The sequence below is a fragment of the Carlito syrichta genome, unplaced genomic scaffold (assembly GCF_000164805.1).
Source record: "Carlito syrichta isolate Samal-C Ts95f unplaced genomic scaffold, Tarsius_syrichta-2.0.1 Scaffold305211, whole genome shotgun sequence".
Lineage (NCBI taxonomy): Eukaryota > Metazoa > Chordata > Mammalia > Primates > Tarsiidae > Carlito > Carlito syrichta.
In genome coordinates this window covers 348,933-369,332 of record NW_007249307.1, presented here as the reverse complement: position 1 = coordinate 369,332, position 20,400 = coordinate 348,933, and the positions used below count along the sequence as shown (strand labels likewise).

General features: G+C 41.6%; 1 protein-coding gene across 4 annotated transcripts in view; it reads left to right on the top strand.

The window, feature by feature from the left end:
* SMARCA2 (SWI/SNF related, matrix associated, actin dependent regulator of chromatin, subfamily a, member 2) overlaps nt 1-20,400 on the top strand; it is a 193,369-nt gene that overhangs the window by 111,623 nt on the left and 61,346 nt on the right. For all 4 annotated transcript variants that reach the window (XM_021714086.1, XM_021714085.1, XM_008061339.2 and 1 more), the window contains 2 exons: nt 16-93; nt 5,708-5,926. In XM_021714086.1, the coding sequence (XP_021569761.1) occupies nt 16-93; nt 5,708-5,926 (297 nt within the window). The remainder of the gene's footprint in view (nt 1-15; nt 94-5,707; nt 5,927-20,400) is intronic.

The window sequence follows — 20,400 nt, the reverse complement described above, 5'->3', positions numbered from 1 at the left end:
TGTTTTTAACCCCAGGAAGAAGATGAAGTGCCGGATGATGAGACTCTGAACCAAATGATTGCTCGACGAGAAGAAGAATTTGATCTTTTTATGGTAATGCTGCAGGAAATCATGAAATAAATGCCTTAGTCCTCTGCCCCTTTTTCTGTTAACCAAGATGTCTGGAGCCTGAGTTGCCCAAGCAGCACTTCATTCGTGAAGCCTGTGCCTTTCTTTAGTTCAGAGACTGCATACTGGCTGCATTTAGCCTGCAGACATATTTTGTTTGGCCCACACAGCATTTTTTTTTTTAATTTCCCATTTGTTGCCAACATAGAAAGAATCCTGATTTCTGGCTTCTCTTGAAAAATGAGATCGCGCCATACAATGCCCACATCTCTGTGTGGAAACAGTTGGCCAGAGCTGAATAGCAGCTGTACCCTCTGGACAGGCCATGTGGTCTACAGCTTACCACAGACATTTCCCACCCCTTGTACCCAGTTCATTTCCAATCATCCCAGGCCAGTGTCATTCAGGAAACATGCCTGGCTCCTATAGGCATTTACATTTATAATTATGCCCTAGTCCTCTTATTAGAGCAAAGCAAATATGTTCCCAGTGGGGGCAGGCAGCTCAAGTGATGCTGGTGTTCCTCTTCTATGTGTTGAAGAGAGCCCGCTGTAGCAAATAAGAACCCGCTAGGTATATACAAAGGTACAGCCTTCATTTAAAGATCAAAACCAGTTGGATTTCACTGGTACAAAGTAGGTGTAAAAGGACCTTGGCATTTGAGGATTTAACGTCCATGGTTTCAACCTTGATGTGCCATAATACGTAGCATCTGTAATTTTACTGAAATCTGAGTTTGATTTATGTGTGAGGGCAGCTACAAGCCAGTGTTTATGGGAAGCAAGCCCCTTGGCTAGTGAAGAAGGTTTACAGAAGTGGTATGTACTTGCTGTGTTCTCAAGGCTTTTGCTATAGCTATTTTAACTATCTGTGTATCCCCTGGCACATAGTAGTTACTTAATAAATATTTTTCAAATGAATGATGATATTTGCAAAATGTCAGGCTTTGTGAAGATGTCGGGATGGATCAGGATGTACAAAGTTAAGAGGTTACTTCCAGTACCTTCAATCATTTGGATCTTTATCAAAGACATTTAGCCTGGTTGGGGAAGGAGTGAGTAAACATCAGCCATAACTTTGGGGGTTGGATGCTGCAATATCCTAAAACCAGACATTCCTAATTTGAATGCCCTCGGGTCTCAGATTAGCAATTGGCATGAGTGAAGCTAGTGGACAGGGGTAGGCTTACTGGAAATGTCTAAGGGGGATGGAACTGCGAGGTAGAAATGTGAGACCTGTGTCACCAGAAATTACAAATTTTCAAGAGAAGCTGGAAATTGAGGTTTTTATAGGCAATTTCTGGATTTTGAAATGTTTGCAACTAAATTCAGTTTTTAAAATTATGTAACACTGCATGCCAAACGAAACACAACTGCAGGCCGAATATGATCCACAGGGTTCATGGTCTTCACCTTTTTCACCTAGACAGTCTTTGAGAACGGAGCTCCAACTGTGTGAAGGCTTATGTTATTTTTCTTTGCGTATGTGCCTGATTTTTGTCTAGGGAACACTGATTGTGTATAATGATTCACAAGAAAGGACATTTAATTCTTTTTTGTGAAAATTCAGGTAGACTTAGGAATAACTCCTATACTCCTAATCTGGGATTGCACTTCCCCCTCTCTCTCCTTACCTGAAATGAATCACTCTACCAGGTAAAGTCATTTTTGGAGAGAAATAGCAGTAAGAAAGACTTAACAAACAGCACAGTCAATGTAGGGTGTTCATAAACCCTAAATTTCTTAACTCATACTGTTGTTCACCACATTCATTGATTCAGTATTCTCTACTTAGCGAGATTAGGGACAAATATCAGAAGTAGACATTCTCTCTCTTCTTGAGGAATATATTAAACTGTAGATTACTTGGGAACACCCAGGCAAGGAACCCTCAGTTCCTGGCTGATCACTGATGGACAGTAAATCAGTACTGCTAAAGGCTCAGATAATGTCAAGACACTGCAGAGGATAAGCGTCCTGCCATTAAACAAATTAGATTAGGCTTGGAGGTGGAGAAGTCCAACAGCAGGCCCAAAACAAAGGGGAAAAAGTACTTCTCCTGCCTCACTTTTGGACTAAGGATTTATAAAAATTGAAAATCTCAGAAAAATATTTGAATGTCTGGCCAAGGCACAACCTTTTTTTAACTTGGAAATATTTTACAACACAAAGAACAGGCCTGAAACGGGTATGGCTGGTTAGGGGACACTTTTTTTTTATAGGCGTTTTGATTTTGTAAATTTCCTTCTTGTTTCTTAAAGGTTGGCTTCTATTTTGGGAGTTATACAGATTTGGGGTTTGGTTTAGTTTTTTAAATTTTATAATCCACTGGCTGCCTTTGACCATTCCCTGTTCATTAGCACCTCCACAAGGGGGCAGGAAATCAAGTTTGAATCCTTGCCAGCTAGTCTGATTAAATTAAAGTTTAGTGAGAAACAGGAATGGAATGTGAGCTAGAATAAATCTTTGGATTTCAAATATTTAAATTCTTTACTCATTATTATAAAAGAATTAATTCTTTCTATAAAGTTAACACAAACTTATTATTTGTTTTTTTATCATAGACACTGGTTAGACATTACATATGTAGATAGTCACTTTCATGTGACTACATATGTAATGTCAGAGCAGGTTGACCACAAATGTTTTTTTTAAATATTTGTCTTGCTTTCTTCTAAAAATGTGACTTCAGAAGAAGTTACTTTTCATACTGATTACTTACTAATTTTACCTAAAAAGATCTTTCAAAACTCAAGATATGTATCTGGAACATTTTGCTAGCATGCACACATTAGACTTTTAGATGCTACGAAGTCAAGAAATATTTTAAAAAGTAATTTTTAGATGCTGTGCTCTCCACAAAGGCAAGAAATATTTTTTCAGATTAATTGTACTTATAAGTATAATCAGTTCTCAAGACAAATATATTCATGTAGTAACTAAGTTAGATTTTTTTCTCAAAGATTGACTTAAGATTTTATACTGGTGTTTTGCGGGTAGAATAATCTCTAGGGGGAGATGCAGTCATTAAAACTTTCAGCTTATCTTATTTAATTATATCTACATTTCCTAAAAGAAACAAAAAGCAAGTGCATAACTTGCTTTTATATCAGAAAAGATTTATTTTCTCAGGTGTAGGCAAATGGATAGCATAAGTCATTTTACAGGCTTTAGTATAGATAATAGTAGGCTAACCAAAAATCAAAATGGCAATATTTTGTCATCTCAGTGTAGGACATTAGCAAAAACATTTGTTTTCTTATTCATATCTAGTAACTATTAGGAGGTTGCCTCATGAAGCCCCTCTTTAGATCCTGCTGTAAACAATGCATCCTCTGTGTGCTAGTTATGGAGACTGGTAGATTCCATTTCTGATACCAAGGCATTAGAAGGCAGAATTAAGCAGAGTATCATGAGCTGACTATATATAGCACATGACAGAGCAGGTTGGTCACATTTATCTATCAATGGGACTCCACCATGCCCCAAACCTACCTGATTCAGAGAATATGATTTCCAAAAATGAGGAAGAAGCATAGTTTAAGGGTAGTTGACCTCTGATTATTAAGTTAGGTTCTAGAGGTCATATTTGGGTTCAAGTAGTAGATATTTTATTTACATTTTATCACTTTTAGCTTGTAAGAAAAAAATGTTGAATCCCTGTTTCAGTAAGGTAGAACCAAAGGAAGAGGGAAAAGGTAAATAAAGTAAGATTAATGGTCTATTTGATGGTAGAAATGATACATCTAGCTAGTGACTTATACCTATATAACTAATGTGTACGGAAAGTCAGTGGCAATCTCATTTACTCTTTATTTATTTTTTATTTTTTATTTTTTTGAGTTGGAGTCTCACTCCGTCACCCAGGCTGGAGTGCAGTGGCCGCTCCCGGCCACCACAGCCTCAACCTGCTGGGCTCCGGCGATCCTTCCGCCTCAGCCTTCCAAGTAGCTGGAACTACAGGCATGCGCTACCATGCCCGGCTTTTTTTAAAAAATTTATTGTAGAGATGACGTCTTGCCAAGTTGCCCAGGCAGGTCTCCAACCCGCGGGCTCAGGCAATCCACTCAACTCAGCCTCCCAAAGGTGCGGGATTACAGGCTGAGCCACCAAGCCCGGTTACTCTTCTTTTGATCTATTAGATTGTTTGGTTACAGATAAAAGCCAAGTTTATGGCTCTTAGTTTACTTACAAGTGAACTGGATTTTTAGAAAAAGAGAGGAGGAGGTGGAGAGAGAGGTATTTTGAAGGCTCTGAAAGGTAGTGGTGTCAGGCCATTGCCTTGCTAAACTATGGTGTGGCCATGTGCTTTTTGAGCTATGGCCTGACCATGTTTCCTGGCTTTGGCCCTCTCCCCTACCTTGGGGAAGTGAATCTCCTCTTTCTCTCTCTCTTTCTAATTTACTTTCTAAATAAACTATATTTTCTTTTTTTTCTTTCTCTTTTTTTTAGAGATGAGGTCTCGCCAAGTTGCCCAGGCCATTTTCGAACCAATAGGCTCAGGCAATTCCCGCACCTCAGCCTCCCAAAGTGCTGGGATTACCGGCTTGAGCCACCACGCCCGGCCTAAACTATATTTTCTAATCTTAAAGAAAGAGCCAGGCTCGGTGGCTCAGCCTGTAATCCCGCACCTTGGGAGGCTGAGGTGAGTGGATTGCCTGAGCCCGCGGGTTCGAGACGCGCCTGGGCAGGCAAGACCTCATCTCTACAATAAATCAAAAAAATTAGCCGGGTGTGGTAGCGTGCGCCTGTAGTTCCAGCTACTTGGAAGGCTGAGGCGGAAGGATCGCCAGAGCCCAGCAGGTCGAGGCTGCAGTGGCCGGGAGCAGCCACTGCACTCCAGTCTGGGCGACAATGAGACTCCAACTCAAAAAAAAAAAAGAAAGAAAGAAGTTTCACTTATAACTTGATCAGTTGAGATGAGATTACCTCTAAGCTCTGTCTCTGTGATATCATATTTTCATAAAGTTCAACTCTTATGAAAAGGTAAGGAATTGAGGATACTCTCACAGTGCCAGGGATATATTGAAAATTTAGTACATTCATGGCTGACAGACTAATGAAACCATTTACATCCCTTCCACATGTCCAACCATGGGTGGCTACTCCATATTTATACCTTGGGTCACTGTTGTTGTTTTGGTGTTTTTCTATTGTTTAATTAACAGCACAGGCCCTACTAAATAAAAGGAGACTTTCTTAAAGAACTTTCTTTTCTATACTCAAAGAATACGTTTCTTCCAGGGAAGTAATGAATTGTATAGCAAGGGTTCATATTTTAAAAATGCATTCCCAATTTGCATTTTCCCACTATTAATGGGAGGGTTTGCACACAGAGAATAAGGAAAGGAATTCTCAAAGCATATTTCTTAAATGCATAAATAAATTTCAAAAGCTGGGTGCAGAAGAAGGGAAAGGATGTTTACTTTGAGGAATCTTTCCCCAGACACTGTACTTTAGGGCTAAGCTAGAACAAGTCAATGAGGATGAGAGAAGCTGAAAGGGACCCTGTGGCCATAAAAGACAACTTGGGAATATTGTAAGTCCTGTACTACACAGAATCTCTCTCCCTCTGGTGATACTTGTATTAATCTCTTCAGCGTATGGACATGGACCGGCGGAGGGAAGATGCTCGAAATCCAAAGCGCAAGCCCCGCTTAATGGAGGAGGACGAGCTGCCCTCCTGGATTATTAAGGATGATGCTGAAGTAGAAAGGCTTACGTGTGAAGAAGAGGAGGAGAAAATATTTGGGAGGGGGTCTCGCCAGCGCCGTGACGTGGACTACAGCGACGCCCTCACAGAGAAGCAATGGCTAAGGGTAAGTGTAGCTTTTCTGACCTGCTCCTGCTAGGTGGAGTGTTTTGTTGACTTGGAGAAACCAGAGGTTTCTGGAATTCTCTGAGGGAGCCAAGTTGCCAATCAAAGGGAAGGGGCTCTCTTGAACTCAGAAGATAAGATCATTCTGTTGTTGTAGGGAGTCTTTCTGTATTTCAAGGTAGTCCTTGGAGAAAAGATCACACAGAATTTTTTGCTAGAGCAGAATTGGCCATTGGAAGCACAAGATTATGAGAGCTATGAGACCCACTAATGTTTTATGACCAATTGCCTGGTCATGGCTCACTCTCTCCAACTGAGAATCAAAATATGGAAGGGCACCTTAGAGGTCTTTTTAATTGTTCCCCCTCATTTCGTGGTCTTTAACTGAGGTTTTACTTTGATAAGGCGTGCAGAGACGGTTCAGTCTCTACATGTTGTTAGAGTTTTCTAACAATGTTGGTATTTTGTAGACTGATAGCACATTTACAGATGGGAGTTTCCTTCTGTACTCTCTTAGTTTGACAAAGAATGTGAGGCCCAGAAAAGTTGCTTGACTATGCGGGACACACAGCTGACTAGAAAGAACAGAATCAGTGGGTGCTAATGCATTTGCATGCTTGATTTCAGCTTGATCTGTTCTGTCCATCACAAACACAGATTGGAGCCTGGGACTTGGGTCACTGATGCTTGGAAATGTTATTTTACAGTTTGTTTGTGTTCTTTTTTTCCTTTGGAAAATGGCGACTTCTCGTTTTGGCTTAGGACTGAAATTTTGGAATGTTCCTTAGGGAGCATAAAAATATCAACATCCTCACAGGAGCCACATGTGTGAATGTCGAGGCCTGTGGAAATCTTTCATGTAATGGTTTAGCTCTACTTTCCATTTTTGGAAACAGACTTAGTACCTAGATAGGCGGGGCAACCTGGAACATGCATTCCAGACACAGCCAGTAAATGCACGCTGCAAATAGTAAGTGCAGTTGATTAAAAGCCAAACAAAATAGAAACTGTTGTTGGGAATTGTTCATTTTATCAAAAGGGGATACAATTCCCAAGCTTTGTGAAACATGGCATTTAGGGCCCATGTCATAAGTAGGTAGGTGGGTAGGAAGACAATGGGCAGTATTTTGAGATTAGGTACCAAGGGCAGACAGGTCTTGGCACCACTTGAGATGTGATTTACTCAGGATGTTGTGTGATAACAGGGATGTGACCTGAATTTCAAAAAGAGTGAAGTCTGTGTGATTCTGAAAAGAGAGAGACTAACAAAGCATTGCTCATACTTGTGACTGAACAGTTGCATATAAAAAACTTTTGTGTAATTGTTTTACTGCCATATCCAGCCAGACATTCCAGTGCTCTCAGAGTATGGTTTTATGAATTTCCTTTGTTTCACTGTTGAAGTTGTAGTTGTATAATTAAGATTCATTTTATCATGTGAAGAGTTTTTTGGTTAATGTTCATTTCTGAGCTCTGAAAAAATCCTATTTTCTTTCTCTTTTCCTTAAGCAATAAATTAAGTACCTGGAGTATTATTACAGGAGATGAGACAGCAATAACTAGGCCAATGTTTTAAAGTCAATCTCTGATATGTATAATCTCCAAACATTACAAGCAAAAAACAAAGCAAAACAAAACAAAAAGACTCTGTTTATTGGGCCCAAATATAGCTGAACATATATTTTTTTAAAAATCATTGGGACTTGCTCTTGAGCAAAACAACATGAGAAATCTTAGGAAATTTTAAAGTTTAAGATACCTATTTCTTTTTCTTTTTTCATTCCATTTATATTGCTGAGGATTTGTACCATACCTAGTACATAGTAGAGACTCAATGACTGTTTGTGAAAATGAAAGTATAAACTTATAAGAGGAAAGGGAAAGTTACTAACTTACTAGTAATGTTAGGATTGCATTTCTCTTTTTAGTGTACCTAGTAGACTTCCTTTTAACTCTAATACACACACCTAAGAATGGAAAACAAGTTGATTTTATTACACTGTGAAAATGGGTTTTTTATAAATTTAACTCTAAAGTGCCTTGCAGCATACTAAGTTATGCAAGAAAGATGAAACTCTTCTCAATACAGCTTTATTGTAATATATCTTTCCGTAGTCTACTCTTTTGAAAACTGTGTGTCCACATTTGGTGTGAACTGACAGCCTGCTGCTAACCAGGACATGCAGTAGATGCAGATTATCCCATGGCCTAACCATTCAGCGTAGATGCTTACCGTCATTGGTGTTCCTATTTACCAGCAGCGGTCCTATTTAATAGGACTTTAACCTTTTTTGATAATAAAATTATATTGAGGGGGTTCTCATGGGCCTGGATATGAAGAGAGGTTCTTTACCGGCTTACGATTCAACACGTTGCGTGAACCCAGCCAACATACCCTTGAAAGGGAGTTTGGCAAGGACTGTCGTGTAAGAAATGCTGTAACCAGGCTAAAATAATTCTTCTTTTTCCTGGCAACGTTGTACAAAGCCTGCTTGGCAGAGACACTGAAGAGCCATAGAATCTCAGAGCTGCAAGGCAGCTGAATGGAGCAGCTTCCCATTCCTTGCTGAAATCACATTCTCTGTAGTCCCTGTGCCAAGAGGCTGGCCATCCCTAAAAGGAAACACACCGCCTTTTTGTCTGTGTAGACCTCTGATTTATGGTCAGCTTTGATTATTAGCTCTTCCTCCCTTTGAATGGAATCTTCTTCCCTGTAGCTGCTTCTCACTGGCCTTGATTCTTTTCCCTGGGGTGAACAGAACAAGATTTTTTTGTCTTTAGCATCACAGCACCATGGATAAAATGTCTGCAGACTCGTGTTCAGTCTGGATTGAACTTCCTTATTCTCTTCTTCTCTTGAACTTTCCTCATCCTACAAGGCCCAATTCAATTGCCCACCTCCTGTGGTGCCTGCACAGATAAATTCTAATTGTACTTTTCACGGTGCTCTTACATTTCTTTGCTTGTCCTTCTGCCACAGTTTCCTAGTAGTCTTGGTAGTTGCCAACCTGCCTGCTTTCCCAACTAGTTGGTAAGCAAGCTCTTGTATCTTGTTAGAATTTAACTTCCAGGTGCAAATAGTAAGTGCTCATTGATTGCCATACTTAAATCACACTGAATCGAAGTGGATCTAGAGTACAGATGAGGGGTATGTTCACTGCTGCAGCAGACAGACCTCAACATGTCCTGTCCATGGACCTATCAAAATAAATAAATAAAAGTTGATTTCTGGCCAGGCATGGTGGCTCATGCCTGTAGTCCCAGCCCCAGCTGACGCAGGAGGATCACTTGAACCCAGGAGTTCAGCATGATCACACAGCTGCACTCTAGCCTGGGCAGCAGAGTGAGACCCTGTATCTTTAAAAAAAAAAATTGTTTTCTCATTCACATAAAAGTTCATGACAGGTGTTACTGATTGGTGAGGGCAGTTGTCCTCCATGATCATTCAGGGATCCAGGTTGTTAGAGCCTCTGACAGCTTGGTCATCTCCATCCCAGCCTCCTGAGCTGAAAGTGGGGAAAGCAACATGGAAGAATGGATGTGGAGTTCACCTAATTCCATTGGCTGGAACTTGGTTATGTGGCCATTCAGACTGTAAGGGAGATTGGGAAATGTGGTCTGGCTGTGAGCCCAGGACAACAGGATTTTGGTGGCTACTTCGCTGTCTCTGCCTCAGTACACTTGGGTTAAATTTAGGTGAGATGGCCACTTTCTTTGCAAATGGTGTTATAGTTTTCTCACAAACAGGTTTTATTTTGTCATCATAGTATGCTAAAAATTCCCACAGTGTCCTTTAGAGAATCTGTTCAGTTGGATGAATTTAAAATTTTTTTCTGTATTTATAATGCTGCTTTCAATCAGGAGAATCACAATTTCAAACACAGCTCAGTTTTTAAAAATGTTTTTAAAAAGGTATTTTGAGTTGTTTGAAATCCCTATTTCCACTGAAAAACTTTAATGTCATTTGTGTTAGCTAGTGTCAAGTTAACTTTATCTTTTGGGGGTAGTCAGTTCAACATTCACTTACTCTGTAGGCTGTTTGTTTATTCTTTTGGGGATTCCCGGCCTGTCTTCCTTCCCAAGACGGCATCTGGATAAAGGTGGAAGTTGGTGTTTCAGCATAGCATTGAGGTTCTCCCTACCCCTCCAAACCACTGTGGGTCTCCTCTGGTCTCAGCACAGGGCTGCTGGTCTGTTCCTGTTCCAGGAGGTTTTGACATGCAGCTGGTTTCATCTGATTCTTTTGGAGACTGATGACATGTGCTGTTGATGTCTGGGTCCTGGCCCCAGGCTCTAGTTGGAAGCTTTCCTGCATTCTGATGTCTCATAAAATCCCTGGCCTCTTTGGTCTCACAGTGCTCTCAGCTCTTTTGTGTTCTGTTTGGGAGTTTGCAAACTCTTGGTTGCTTTCTCCACCCTGTGCTGGAACATGCAGGATGCAGTACAACTGGTCCCTTCCTCAACAGTTGCTAAGTCACCACCAGGGGGTTGTCAAACCAGAAGCTTACAGGATCTGATGGTTGAGTGGGTCCTGAGCTTTGTAAAACAAGCAATTCAAACACGTCTTAATTTTACAAGTTTTGTAAAAGTATGTGACCATATGAACGCATAGTGAGGGATCTTCCCAGAGTCTTGGAAGGAGATCATGAGTGAGAGACTTGAAGCCCAAGCTTCATTTGCTTCCCAGTAAATTCCTCTGAGCATTTTTGGTGGCTCCTTCTCTTTCTCCCCCACTTCTCCCTCGCCCACTTCAGGACTTGGACTCTGATGAGGCAGTATTGCATTTCAACTCCAGCTGCAATTCATTTCTGGCACTAACTACCCAGAGTTAGGATCGATCCCACAAGTTAAAAGGCACAGTCCCCAGCAAGACTGCCTTAGCTTCCGATACTAGCCACACTTTGGGGGTCCTTAGACTTCCCACACTTTTGACTGACTGGCTATAAATTCAAGGGTTCCCATGAACCATTTGGGTTTGATAATTTGCTAGAATTACAGAGCTCAGGAAAGCACCACCTGTAACTGTTTTGTCATGAAGTGTACAAATCAAGAAGACTAACCAGTGAAGAGAGGCATAGAAGGAGGTCTGGGAGGGAACCCAGGTCCTCTGCCCTCTCCTCATGGATTCAGAGTTCATCACTCTCCCAGCACATCAGTGTGTTCACCAGGAAGTAACACTGGGCTTTAGTGTCCTGTCCAGAGTTTTTATTGGAGTTTCATAATGTATAGACATGATTGAATAAATCACTGGCCACATTACTGCACTCTAACTCTAACCTCTCTTCCTTCCCTGGAGGTCAGGCTGGCCCAAAGTTCCAGCTTTCTAATCATGTGGTTGATCTTTCTGGTGACCATTGTTCATCCAAAGCTATCTAGGGGCCCATCACACCTCATCTCATTATCAGAACAAAGACATTCATATCACTCACGAGATGCTAAGCATTGTAAAAACTCCATGCCAGCCAGGCTCAGTGGCTCAGCCTGTAATCCCGCGCCTTTGGGAGGCCGAGGTGAGTGGATTGCCTGAGCCTGCAGGTTCGAGACCCGCCTGGGCAACTTGGCAAGACCTCATCTCTACAATAAATCAAAAATCAGCCGTGCATGGTAGCGTGCACCTGTATTTCCAGCTACTCGGAAGGCTGAGGTGGAAGGATCGCGGGAGCTCAGCTGGTCAAGGCTGCGGTGGCTGGGAGCGGCCACTGCACTCCAGTCTGGGTGACAGAGTGGGACTCCCGCTCCAAAAAAAAAAAAAAACCCCATGCCAGAAACCCAGGACAAAGACCAGACAAATTATTTATTATACAAGAAGTAGAAATATCCTGAGGTCTGACCCCTTCCCTTTCTGTCTTTACTTCCTTTCACACTCTTCTTAGCCTTCTTGTGAGACAGCAACTTCTCATACACTGTGTGTCCTAAGTGAAATGCTCTGCACTTTGCTCATGCCATTCAGAGGATCCCCATCCACCGAGCACAGTTCTTCATTGTGAAGAGTCTTTGAAACTGAGGGAACTCCTCCCTGTCAATGAATCCCAGTTTTGATGGCTGCCTGATAGGGGCTCACAATCCAATTTGGAAGTCAAAGATGTTATTTGTCTTTTTTGTCTTTGCATACTAACTGTATCCTAATTCTCCTCAAGGCATGGGTCACTCTCCTAAATTGGGGATGGCCCCTTGAGAAAATATGGAAGAGTGTATCAATATGGTTAAAAAAATATTTTATCCATTATTATTTTGTGCATTTTTCATGGTATGCCCAAGATGATAAAAGGCAGTACTACATATTACTTATAAGTGTGTGTGTTTGCACATGCACAAGAAATGGCTCATCTTGATAATTTCTTGGAAAAATATCTTTGCTTCTTTATGTGTGAGAATAGACATCCCACCTACCTAAATTGGCAGAGACTTCTGAAAAGCCCAGCAGGCCAGGGTTTTCTGGTTTAACATTAGCCCTGTACACACTGGCTGTGATGTTTCTAGCATCACAATGCAGTCATCATTATGGAAGCAGAGGCTCTGCAAAATAGAGGTGACTGCAGAGCCAAAATGTGGGCTGGAGGGTGATTTCTGGAATGCCTTGTTTTATCATGCTTCCTTTTCCTTTGGTCCTTCTGCCAACTTCAGATTTCTTCCCTTCCTTAAAACATTTAGTGATATCCCTGAATTTTTTTAATTGCTGTATGAGTGATTTTTGCCCCACAGCACTTGGAGATAATTGGAATGCAATCTAGCTTATGTACTCTGGATAATGTGCAATGCCAGCTGGATGGGGAGAACGGACTTTGGAGAGTCTGCCTTTGTCTCACAATAGATCTCATGTCTTGAGACTGTCATTTTAAAAGTCCCTCTTATTTGCTGGCTTCTCTTGTTACCTTTCTTATGCCATCATATATCTACTGTGGAGCTCTTATGAGTGTGTGTATGTTTCTTTTGGTATACTGCTTAAGCTCCTGGCCATAAAGGAAGACACCACTCTGTTTTGTAATGCCCTGTGCAGTTGGGCCCCAACAAATGCTGTTTCAATGACGGTGATGAGACTCACTTCTTCAGATCTTTAAATCTGGAGATAGGTAATAGCAAGTTTCAGAAGCCATGGAGTTTCAAGAGGAATTTTACAGAAAGACAGAACACACTATTTTTCCTTGACCAGTCTGTCACTAGATGAAAGCTTGAGCTTCCCATGGTGTATGTGCCTTTAGTGGGGACCCTGTCATCATGTCTGCTGACCATTCTAAGGGTCCTTGGATTTTTCTCTTCCCATAGTTCAAAGTGAAGAAACAAAATAAGAGACTCTTAGAATATGTAATAGTAGGCTAGTCAGTAAAGCAAAATGTGACACCACTCAACAGGATTGACTTTGGTGCCTTAAAAAGCTGCATAACATGCCAGGTGCGATGGCTCACGCCTATAATCCCAGCACTTTGGGAGGCAGAGGAAAGAATTGCCTGAGCCCAGGAGTTAGACACCAGCCTGAGCAACTTGGCAAGACCTCATCTCTTCAATAAATAAAAAAATTAGCCATGTGTGGTGGCACACACCTGTGGTTCCAGCTATTCGGAAGGCTGAGGCGGAAAGATTGCCTGAGCCCAGCAAGTCAAGGCTGCATGCAGTGAGTGTGCCATTGCACTCCAGCCTGGGTGACAGTGAGACTCCAACTCAAAAAGAAAAAAAAAGCAAAATTGCGTAACACAAGATGCAAACATAGGATAAGCTCCCTTAGTTGGCCTCCCGCTACAGGTGGCCAGATTGCTGAATTCTACTCAGGAAAAAGCAGACAAATCTGTGGCGAGTCACAGAGAACTGGGAAAAGCATGAGGAAAGGTTAAAGAAATGGGGACTGCAAAGAACATTTGTGATTCTGTGGAAATACAAAGTGAGAAATAAAATATTTCCTCACATGTGAAGAGGTAGGTTGTGGATTTTTCTCTCTCTCTAGAAATCTTTGAAACAAGATAATGTCTTCTCTGTTTGGGCTGGATTAAGTATGATCCAGCCTGGAGTCAGAGACAGGGGCTGGACTCTCTCAGCTATATTTCAGCTGAGGGCATTAGTGATTCTGAGAGATGTACTCTTCTCCTAAAATACCTTATTTTATACTGGAAAGATTTTTTTATTTTGATCCTTTGTCTAAAACATAATGTGCATAATACTTTTAATATTTTCTGCTTTTGTTTTGTCATTTTAAATAACCTTTCCTTTTTGTCATGACATATAAAAAGGCATGGAAAATTAATCTTTTTTTGTTTTATCAAATGACATTTTAGCTTTTAAAATTAGGTCATCAGATTTACTGGGGCAAAATTTTCTAGCAAGCTGCATTTCCATTTTTATACACAAGGGAGAGCTAAGGCCCTAGAAAATAGATTCGGGTGTTGCCAAATTCCATGTTCTTCAGCACTTTAGGATGGAAGTACTCAACTAATTAATGGCAGAGAGAGTTGTGAATTGTTTGGGGAAATATTTGACAGTAGTAAAAGAATTTTAATAACTTTCTACAATTTTTTTCTTAAATCTATTGACTAGATTGCTTTAATAGCAATTGGACCTGAATATGTTTTCTTTTGTCAAAAGTCAGTAGAGTAAATTCAATAGAAGACCTCAGAGGGCCAACTAAAACACATAATAAAGATTGAGAAGGGAGAGGAACTTGTTTTGATTGATTTTTTTCAAACTTTAATGCCTAGAATTGCTAGTCTTACGTTTTCCTTTGAAATCAGGATTTGGCTCTGGAATCAAACTCAGTCGCTGAAAGTCACCATGGGAAATAGAATCTGACTTACAGAGACTGTGGAACCCCAGTAGGTTTACACTATCTTTAGATGGAGCAAATTACTGCAGAGAAGTAAATGGTTTTAGGAATATGTCTGTTTTTTTGAATCAAGATTTGGTTTTTTGCCTTGTGCTTTTTTACTATTTCTTTCTTTCTTTTTTTTTGTAATCTATAAGCCTATGTTGTTTCAGTCAGTGTCAGGCTCAAAAGTAAAAAAAATAAAAATGATGGGCAAGGGGAGAGTACAGTTTAGGAAGGCAGAGACAGGGCAGGGTGACTTCATAATCACCATGCCTCAGGGTCTAGGTGGGCATCAAAAAAAGGAACTGTGACTTTTGATGTCTCTCTATGTAGGATGTTTAGGGTAGTGGTTAGAAGCATAGACCTTGAAATCTGATGAACCAAAGCTTCAAATTCCAGCTCCTCCTAATTAGCTCTGTGATCTTGGGGACCTTGAATAACCTCTCATAGCTTTCTTGTCCTCTTGAGGAAAATTATAAAACCTACTTAATACAGTGTCCTGAGGTTTAAATGTGTGTAACATGGACTCTGGCATATAAGAAAGATTTTTAAAAATTCATTAGCTGTTAAGAAAATGTATTTCTGGGCTGGGCTCGGTTGCTCAGCCTGTAATCCCAGCACTTTAGAAGGCCGAGGCGAGAGGATTGTCTGAGCCTGCAGGTTCGAGACCCACCTGGGCAACTTGGCAAGACTCCGTCTCTACAATAAATCAGAGGGCGGGAGAAGATGTATGCCACAGAAGATGGGATGCGCCTGTAGTTCCTGCTACCTGGAAGGCTGAGATGGAAGGATCACCTGAGCCCAGCAGGTCCAGGCTGCAGTGGCCGTGAGCATGACGCTGCACTCCAGCCTGGGCGACAGAGTGAGACTCTGGCTCATAAAAAAAAAAAAAGAAAGAAAATGTATTAAATTATTTCAGAGAAAACCTAGTGGGAAATAGAAAAAGAAGGGGAAAAAATATCTTGTGTGTCTTGAAGACAAGACTTGGGGGTGACAGGAGAAAGGCAAAATGGGGGGGGGGCGGGGATAAATTGGGGATAAAGAAGTTCCTTTCCCTACTCACAGATGGAATTCGAGGAGGATGATATATTTACTTATGAATACGGTACAGAACCTGGCCACAGGCTTATTCACCCAAGTATGCCAACCTGTACTCAGCCACTATCTTTACTCTGGTTTTCTACTTAGCTGCATACCAACCTACTCAGCAATTAACTACCTTTACTACGGTTTTTTCCTTAACCCTGCATGCCTGCAGGACGAACACTGGGGCCAGCAGCCAGAAACCTGGAATGTGGGCCCTGGCACTGCTGCCAGCTAAGTATATGACCTTGGACAGGTCTCTTGACCCTCCTGGGTTGTTTTTTGTTGTTGTTGTTGTTGTTGTTTTTTGAGTTGGAGTCTCACTCTGTCACCCAGACTGGAGTGCTGTGGCCGCTCCCAGCCACTGCAGCCTCAACCAGCTAGGCTCCAGCGATCCTTCCGCCTCAGCCTTCCAAGTAGGTGGAACTACAGGCGCGCGCTACCACGCCCGGCTAATTTTTTGATTTATTGTAGAGATGAGGTCTCACAAAGCTGCCCAGGTGAGTCTTGAACCCGCTGGCTCAGGCAGTCCTCTCACCTCAGCCTCCCAAAGTGCTGGGATTACAGACTGAGCCCCCGAGCCCGGCTACCCTCCCGGGTTGTTATGGACTAAATTTTAAAATTCTTTAATTCATTAGCTTTAGGGCTACAAATAGTTTTTAGTCACAAGGCTGCTTTGTATAATGGTGAAGAAGTCTGGGCTTTAAGGGTACCTGTCACCCCCATTAGTGCACATTGTACTTGATAGGTAATTTTTCATCCCTCCCCTCCTTCCCATTCTCCCCCTTCTGAGTCTCCAGTGTCTAGTATACCATTCTATATGCCTTTTCAGACCCTCAGCTTAGTTCCCACTTATAAGTGGAAACATGCAGTGTTTAGTTTCCTGGTCCTGTGTTACTCAGGATGGTGGTCTACAATTCCATCTAAGTTGCTGTAAAAGACATTATTTTGTTCATTCTTACAGTTAAATAGTATTCATTGCGTGTGTGTCACATATACACACACATATATATATCACATTTTTATTTTTTTATTACCCACTGATTTATATTTTTATTATCCATTGATCAGTTGATGGACATTTAGGTTGATTCTATATCTTTTCAATTGTGAATTGTGCTGATAGTGGACAGAATATGTCTTCTCAAAATTCATATATTAAAATCCTAACTGCCAATGTGCTGATATAAGGAGGTGGGGCCTTTGAAAGTTTATTATGTAATGAGAGTAAAGCCTTCATGAATACAGTCAGTGCCCTTATAACAGGAACCCTAGAGAGCTCTCTATCTGTGTTTCTGCCATGTGAAGATATAAGAAGTCAGCAATCTGCAAGCCGGAAGAGGACCTTCACTGGAACCCAATCACACTGCACCCTTTCCTTAGACTTCTAGCTTCCAAAAGTGTGAGAAATAATTGTCTGTGGTTTATATGCTGTATGAGTCAAAGTTCTCCAGAGAAATAGAACCAACAGGATAAACATATATAAGAGGATATGCATTATGGGAATCAACTCACGAGATTATGGAGGCCCAGAAGTTCCTTGAGATGCTGCCTGCAAGTTGGAAATTCAGGAAAGCTAGTGGTGTAATTCAGTCCAAGTCTGAAGGCCTAAGAACCAGGGTGAGGACCACCACTCACCCAGAGCCAGAGGGCGGGAGAAGATGGATGCCACAGCTCAAGAAGAGAGAGAGAGAATTTGCTTTCCTCTACCTTTTTTGTTTCCAACCCTCAAGGGACTGGATGATTCCCATCCACACTGGTGAGAGCAAATCTTCCTTACTCAGTGTACAGATTCAAATGCTAATCAGTTCCAGAAACAACCTCATAGACACACCCCAAAATAATATTTTTTACCAGCTATATGGGCATCCCATAGCCCAGTTAAGTTGATACACAAAATTAACCATCACATTAGCCACTCAGCCAATGGTATTTTGTTATAGCAGCCTGAGCTAAGACATGGGTTGAGTTGCCTTATCTTTAATTTGCAGGGTCCCTTCTACCCATATAAAGAGAATGTCTACAATCATATGAAGCCGCTTATACTTTTACTTTTTACTGTGGTTTCACTAATGATTATCCCCTGCTTTTTTTTTTTTAATCAGTAAGTATATTCATGAAAGCTGTTTACAAGCAAATTCAACTCAACATCCATTTATCAAATATCAGTTAAGTTGAATCACACACTGTGCTTGGCCTGGGAAAGTGGTGTTGCTAAGTTTTTATTCCTTACAGTCATAGCTGGCCTGCCTTATTAGTGCAATTATGAGCCAGATTGGAGAGATACTATTAGAGGTAATATTGCAGTTAGCTACCTTGAAGAGCTTATCAAGAGCAGGTCTCCAAGTATACACAGATGGGAATGAATAGATATTAAAGTAGAATCTGAGGTGCTCTAACTTGTAGGGTTTTTAACTGTTCAGGAAATCAGCAGTTTAAACAACATGTATTCTATCTAACACTAGAGTTTTAGTGTCATTCCTCTGGGGATGTTATTCACAATTTTCCCTTCCCTCATCCTCAGGATCCCAGAGGAAAAAAAGGGCAACCATGTCTTTGCCTAAAGAGCCTGCCCTTTAGACACAGAAGCAACTGCGTTCACCCTCCTGACTGTTGCCAGGAGACCCAAACTTTTCTAATGGCATCACTCACACTTGTGTGGTTTCTACCACCCATGCTTGGCCCCAAACGAAGGAGAAATACAGCACAGCATATGAATTCACCTTTGACAAAAGAAAAGGATATTCTGGGATTTAGGTGCCAACATAATAAGGATCTGGAGTGTGTAACATTTGCAAATGTTTGTCATTTTGGAGGATGGCTTTCCTCTTGGTTCACAACAGCTCAGGTGGCTACCCAGATGAGTTAAGTGGGAACTTTCCGAAACAAATATCAGTTCTGATCGCCACCCCTGCATAAAACCCTCTGGTGGCCTCCCATTGTAAGTGAAATTAAACCCAAACACTTTAACATGGTCTGTAAAGCTGTGGTCACCAGAACTCTACCTGGTGCTGAACTCCATCTCTTCTCCTTGATTTCTGGGTGGCTGCCCCACTGCACTCTCCTTTCGGTCCTTTGCCCTTCTGGAAGCTTCTCTCCCAGATCTTCATGTGGCTGTCTCCTTCTGGTCCTAATGGTCTTTTATCCGAGAGACCCTTCTAGGCCACCCTAGCTGAAACAGCCAGCCCCTATTAATAATTGTCACAGAACCTACATTAATTTTCTTAGTGGCCACTGACACTATGTAAAGGTTATCTCATTATTCCTTTCCACTAGTATTAACCTCCAAGAAGGCCAGGGCCCTTGCCTGTGTTCTTCCCTGCTGTGTCTCAGTGCCTGGAGCAGCAGGCACTCAGCAAATACATGTGAATAAGTGAATGTACTAGGGAGAAACGAGGGCTAGCAAAAGAGACTGGGTTACAGCCTATATCCTTTTGGCTAAGTCAGTAGAATCATGTGGAGTTGTTTGTTTGTTTGTTTGTTTTACTAATATGGATCAAGGTAGAAATTATTGGCATTTTTTCCTATGAGATTATAGTGATCTGTATCTTCATATAAAGATTTCTTCTTTAAAAGAATTCTATGTTGGGCCCGGTGGCTCAGCCTGTAATCCCAGCATTTTGGGAGGCTGAGGTGAGTGCATTGCCTGAGCCCACAGGTTCGAGACCATGCCTGGGCAACTTGGCGAGACTGCATCTCTACAATAAATTTTTTAAAAAATCAGCCGGGCATGGTAGCGCATGCCTGTAATTCCGGCTACTCGGAAGGCTGAGGCGGAAGGATCGCCAGAGCCCAGTGGGTCGAGGCTGCAGTGACTGGGAGCGGCCACTGGACTCCAGTCTGGACGACAGAGTGAGACTCCAACTCAAAAAATAAATAAATAAATTTTTTAAAAAAGAATTCTAGGCTGGGCTCAGTGGCTCAGCCTGTAATCCCAACACTTTGGGAGGCCGAGGTGAGTGGACTGCCTGAGCCTGCGGGTTCAAGACCAGCCTGGGCAGCTTGGTGAGCCCTTGTCTCTACAATAAATCAAAAAAATTAGCTAGGCATGGTAATGTGCACCTGTAGTTCTGGCTACTTATTTGGAAGGCTGAGGCAGAAGGATTGCTGGAGCCCAGCAGGTAGAGGCTGTGGTGACTATGAGTGTGCCACTGCACTCCAGTCTAGGTGATAGAGTAAGATTCCAACTCAAAAAAATATATACACTAAAAATATTTTTTTTAAAAATTAGCCAGCTGGGCGTGGTGGCTCATGCCTATAATCCCAGCACTTTGGGAGGTAGAGGCAAGAGGATTGCCTGAGCCCACGGATTCGAGACCAGCCTGGGCAACTTGGTGAAACCTCATCTCTACAACAAAAATAAAAAAATAAAAATTAGCCAACTGTGCTGGCATGCGCCCTAGTCTCAGGAAGCAGAGGAGGAAGGATTGCCTGAGCCCAGAGATAGACAGTGCCACTGCACTCCAGCCTGGGCAACAGAGTAAGACTCTTGACTCAAAAAAAAAGAATTCTAAGGGTATACAGTTTTGACATAAGAGTACTTTTGAGCTTTTTTCTTTTTTTTTTTTTTTTTTTTTTTTGAATCGGAATCTCACTCTGTT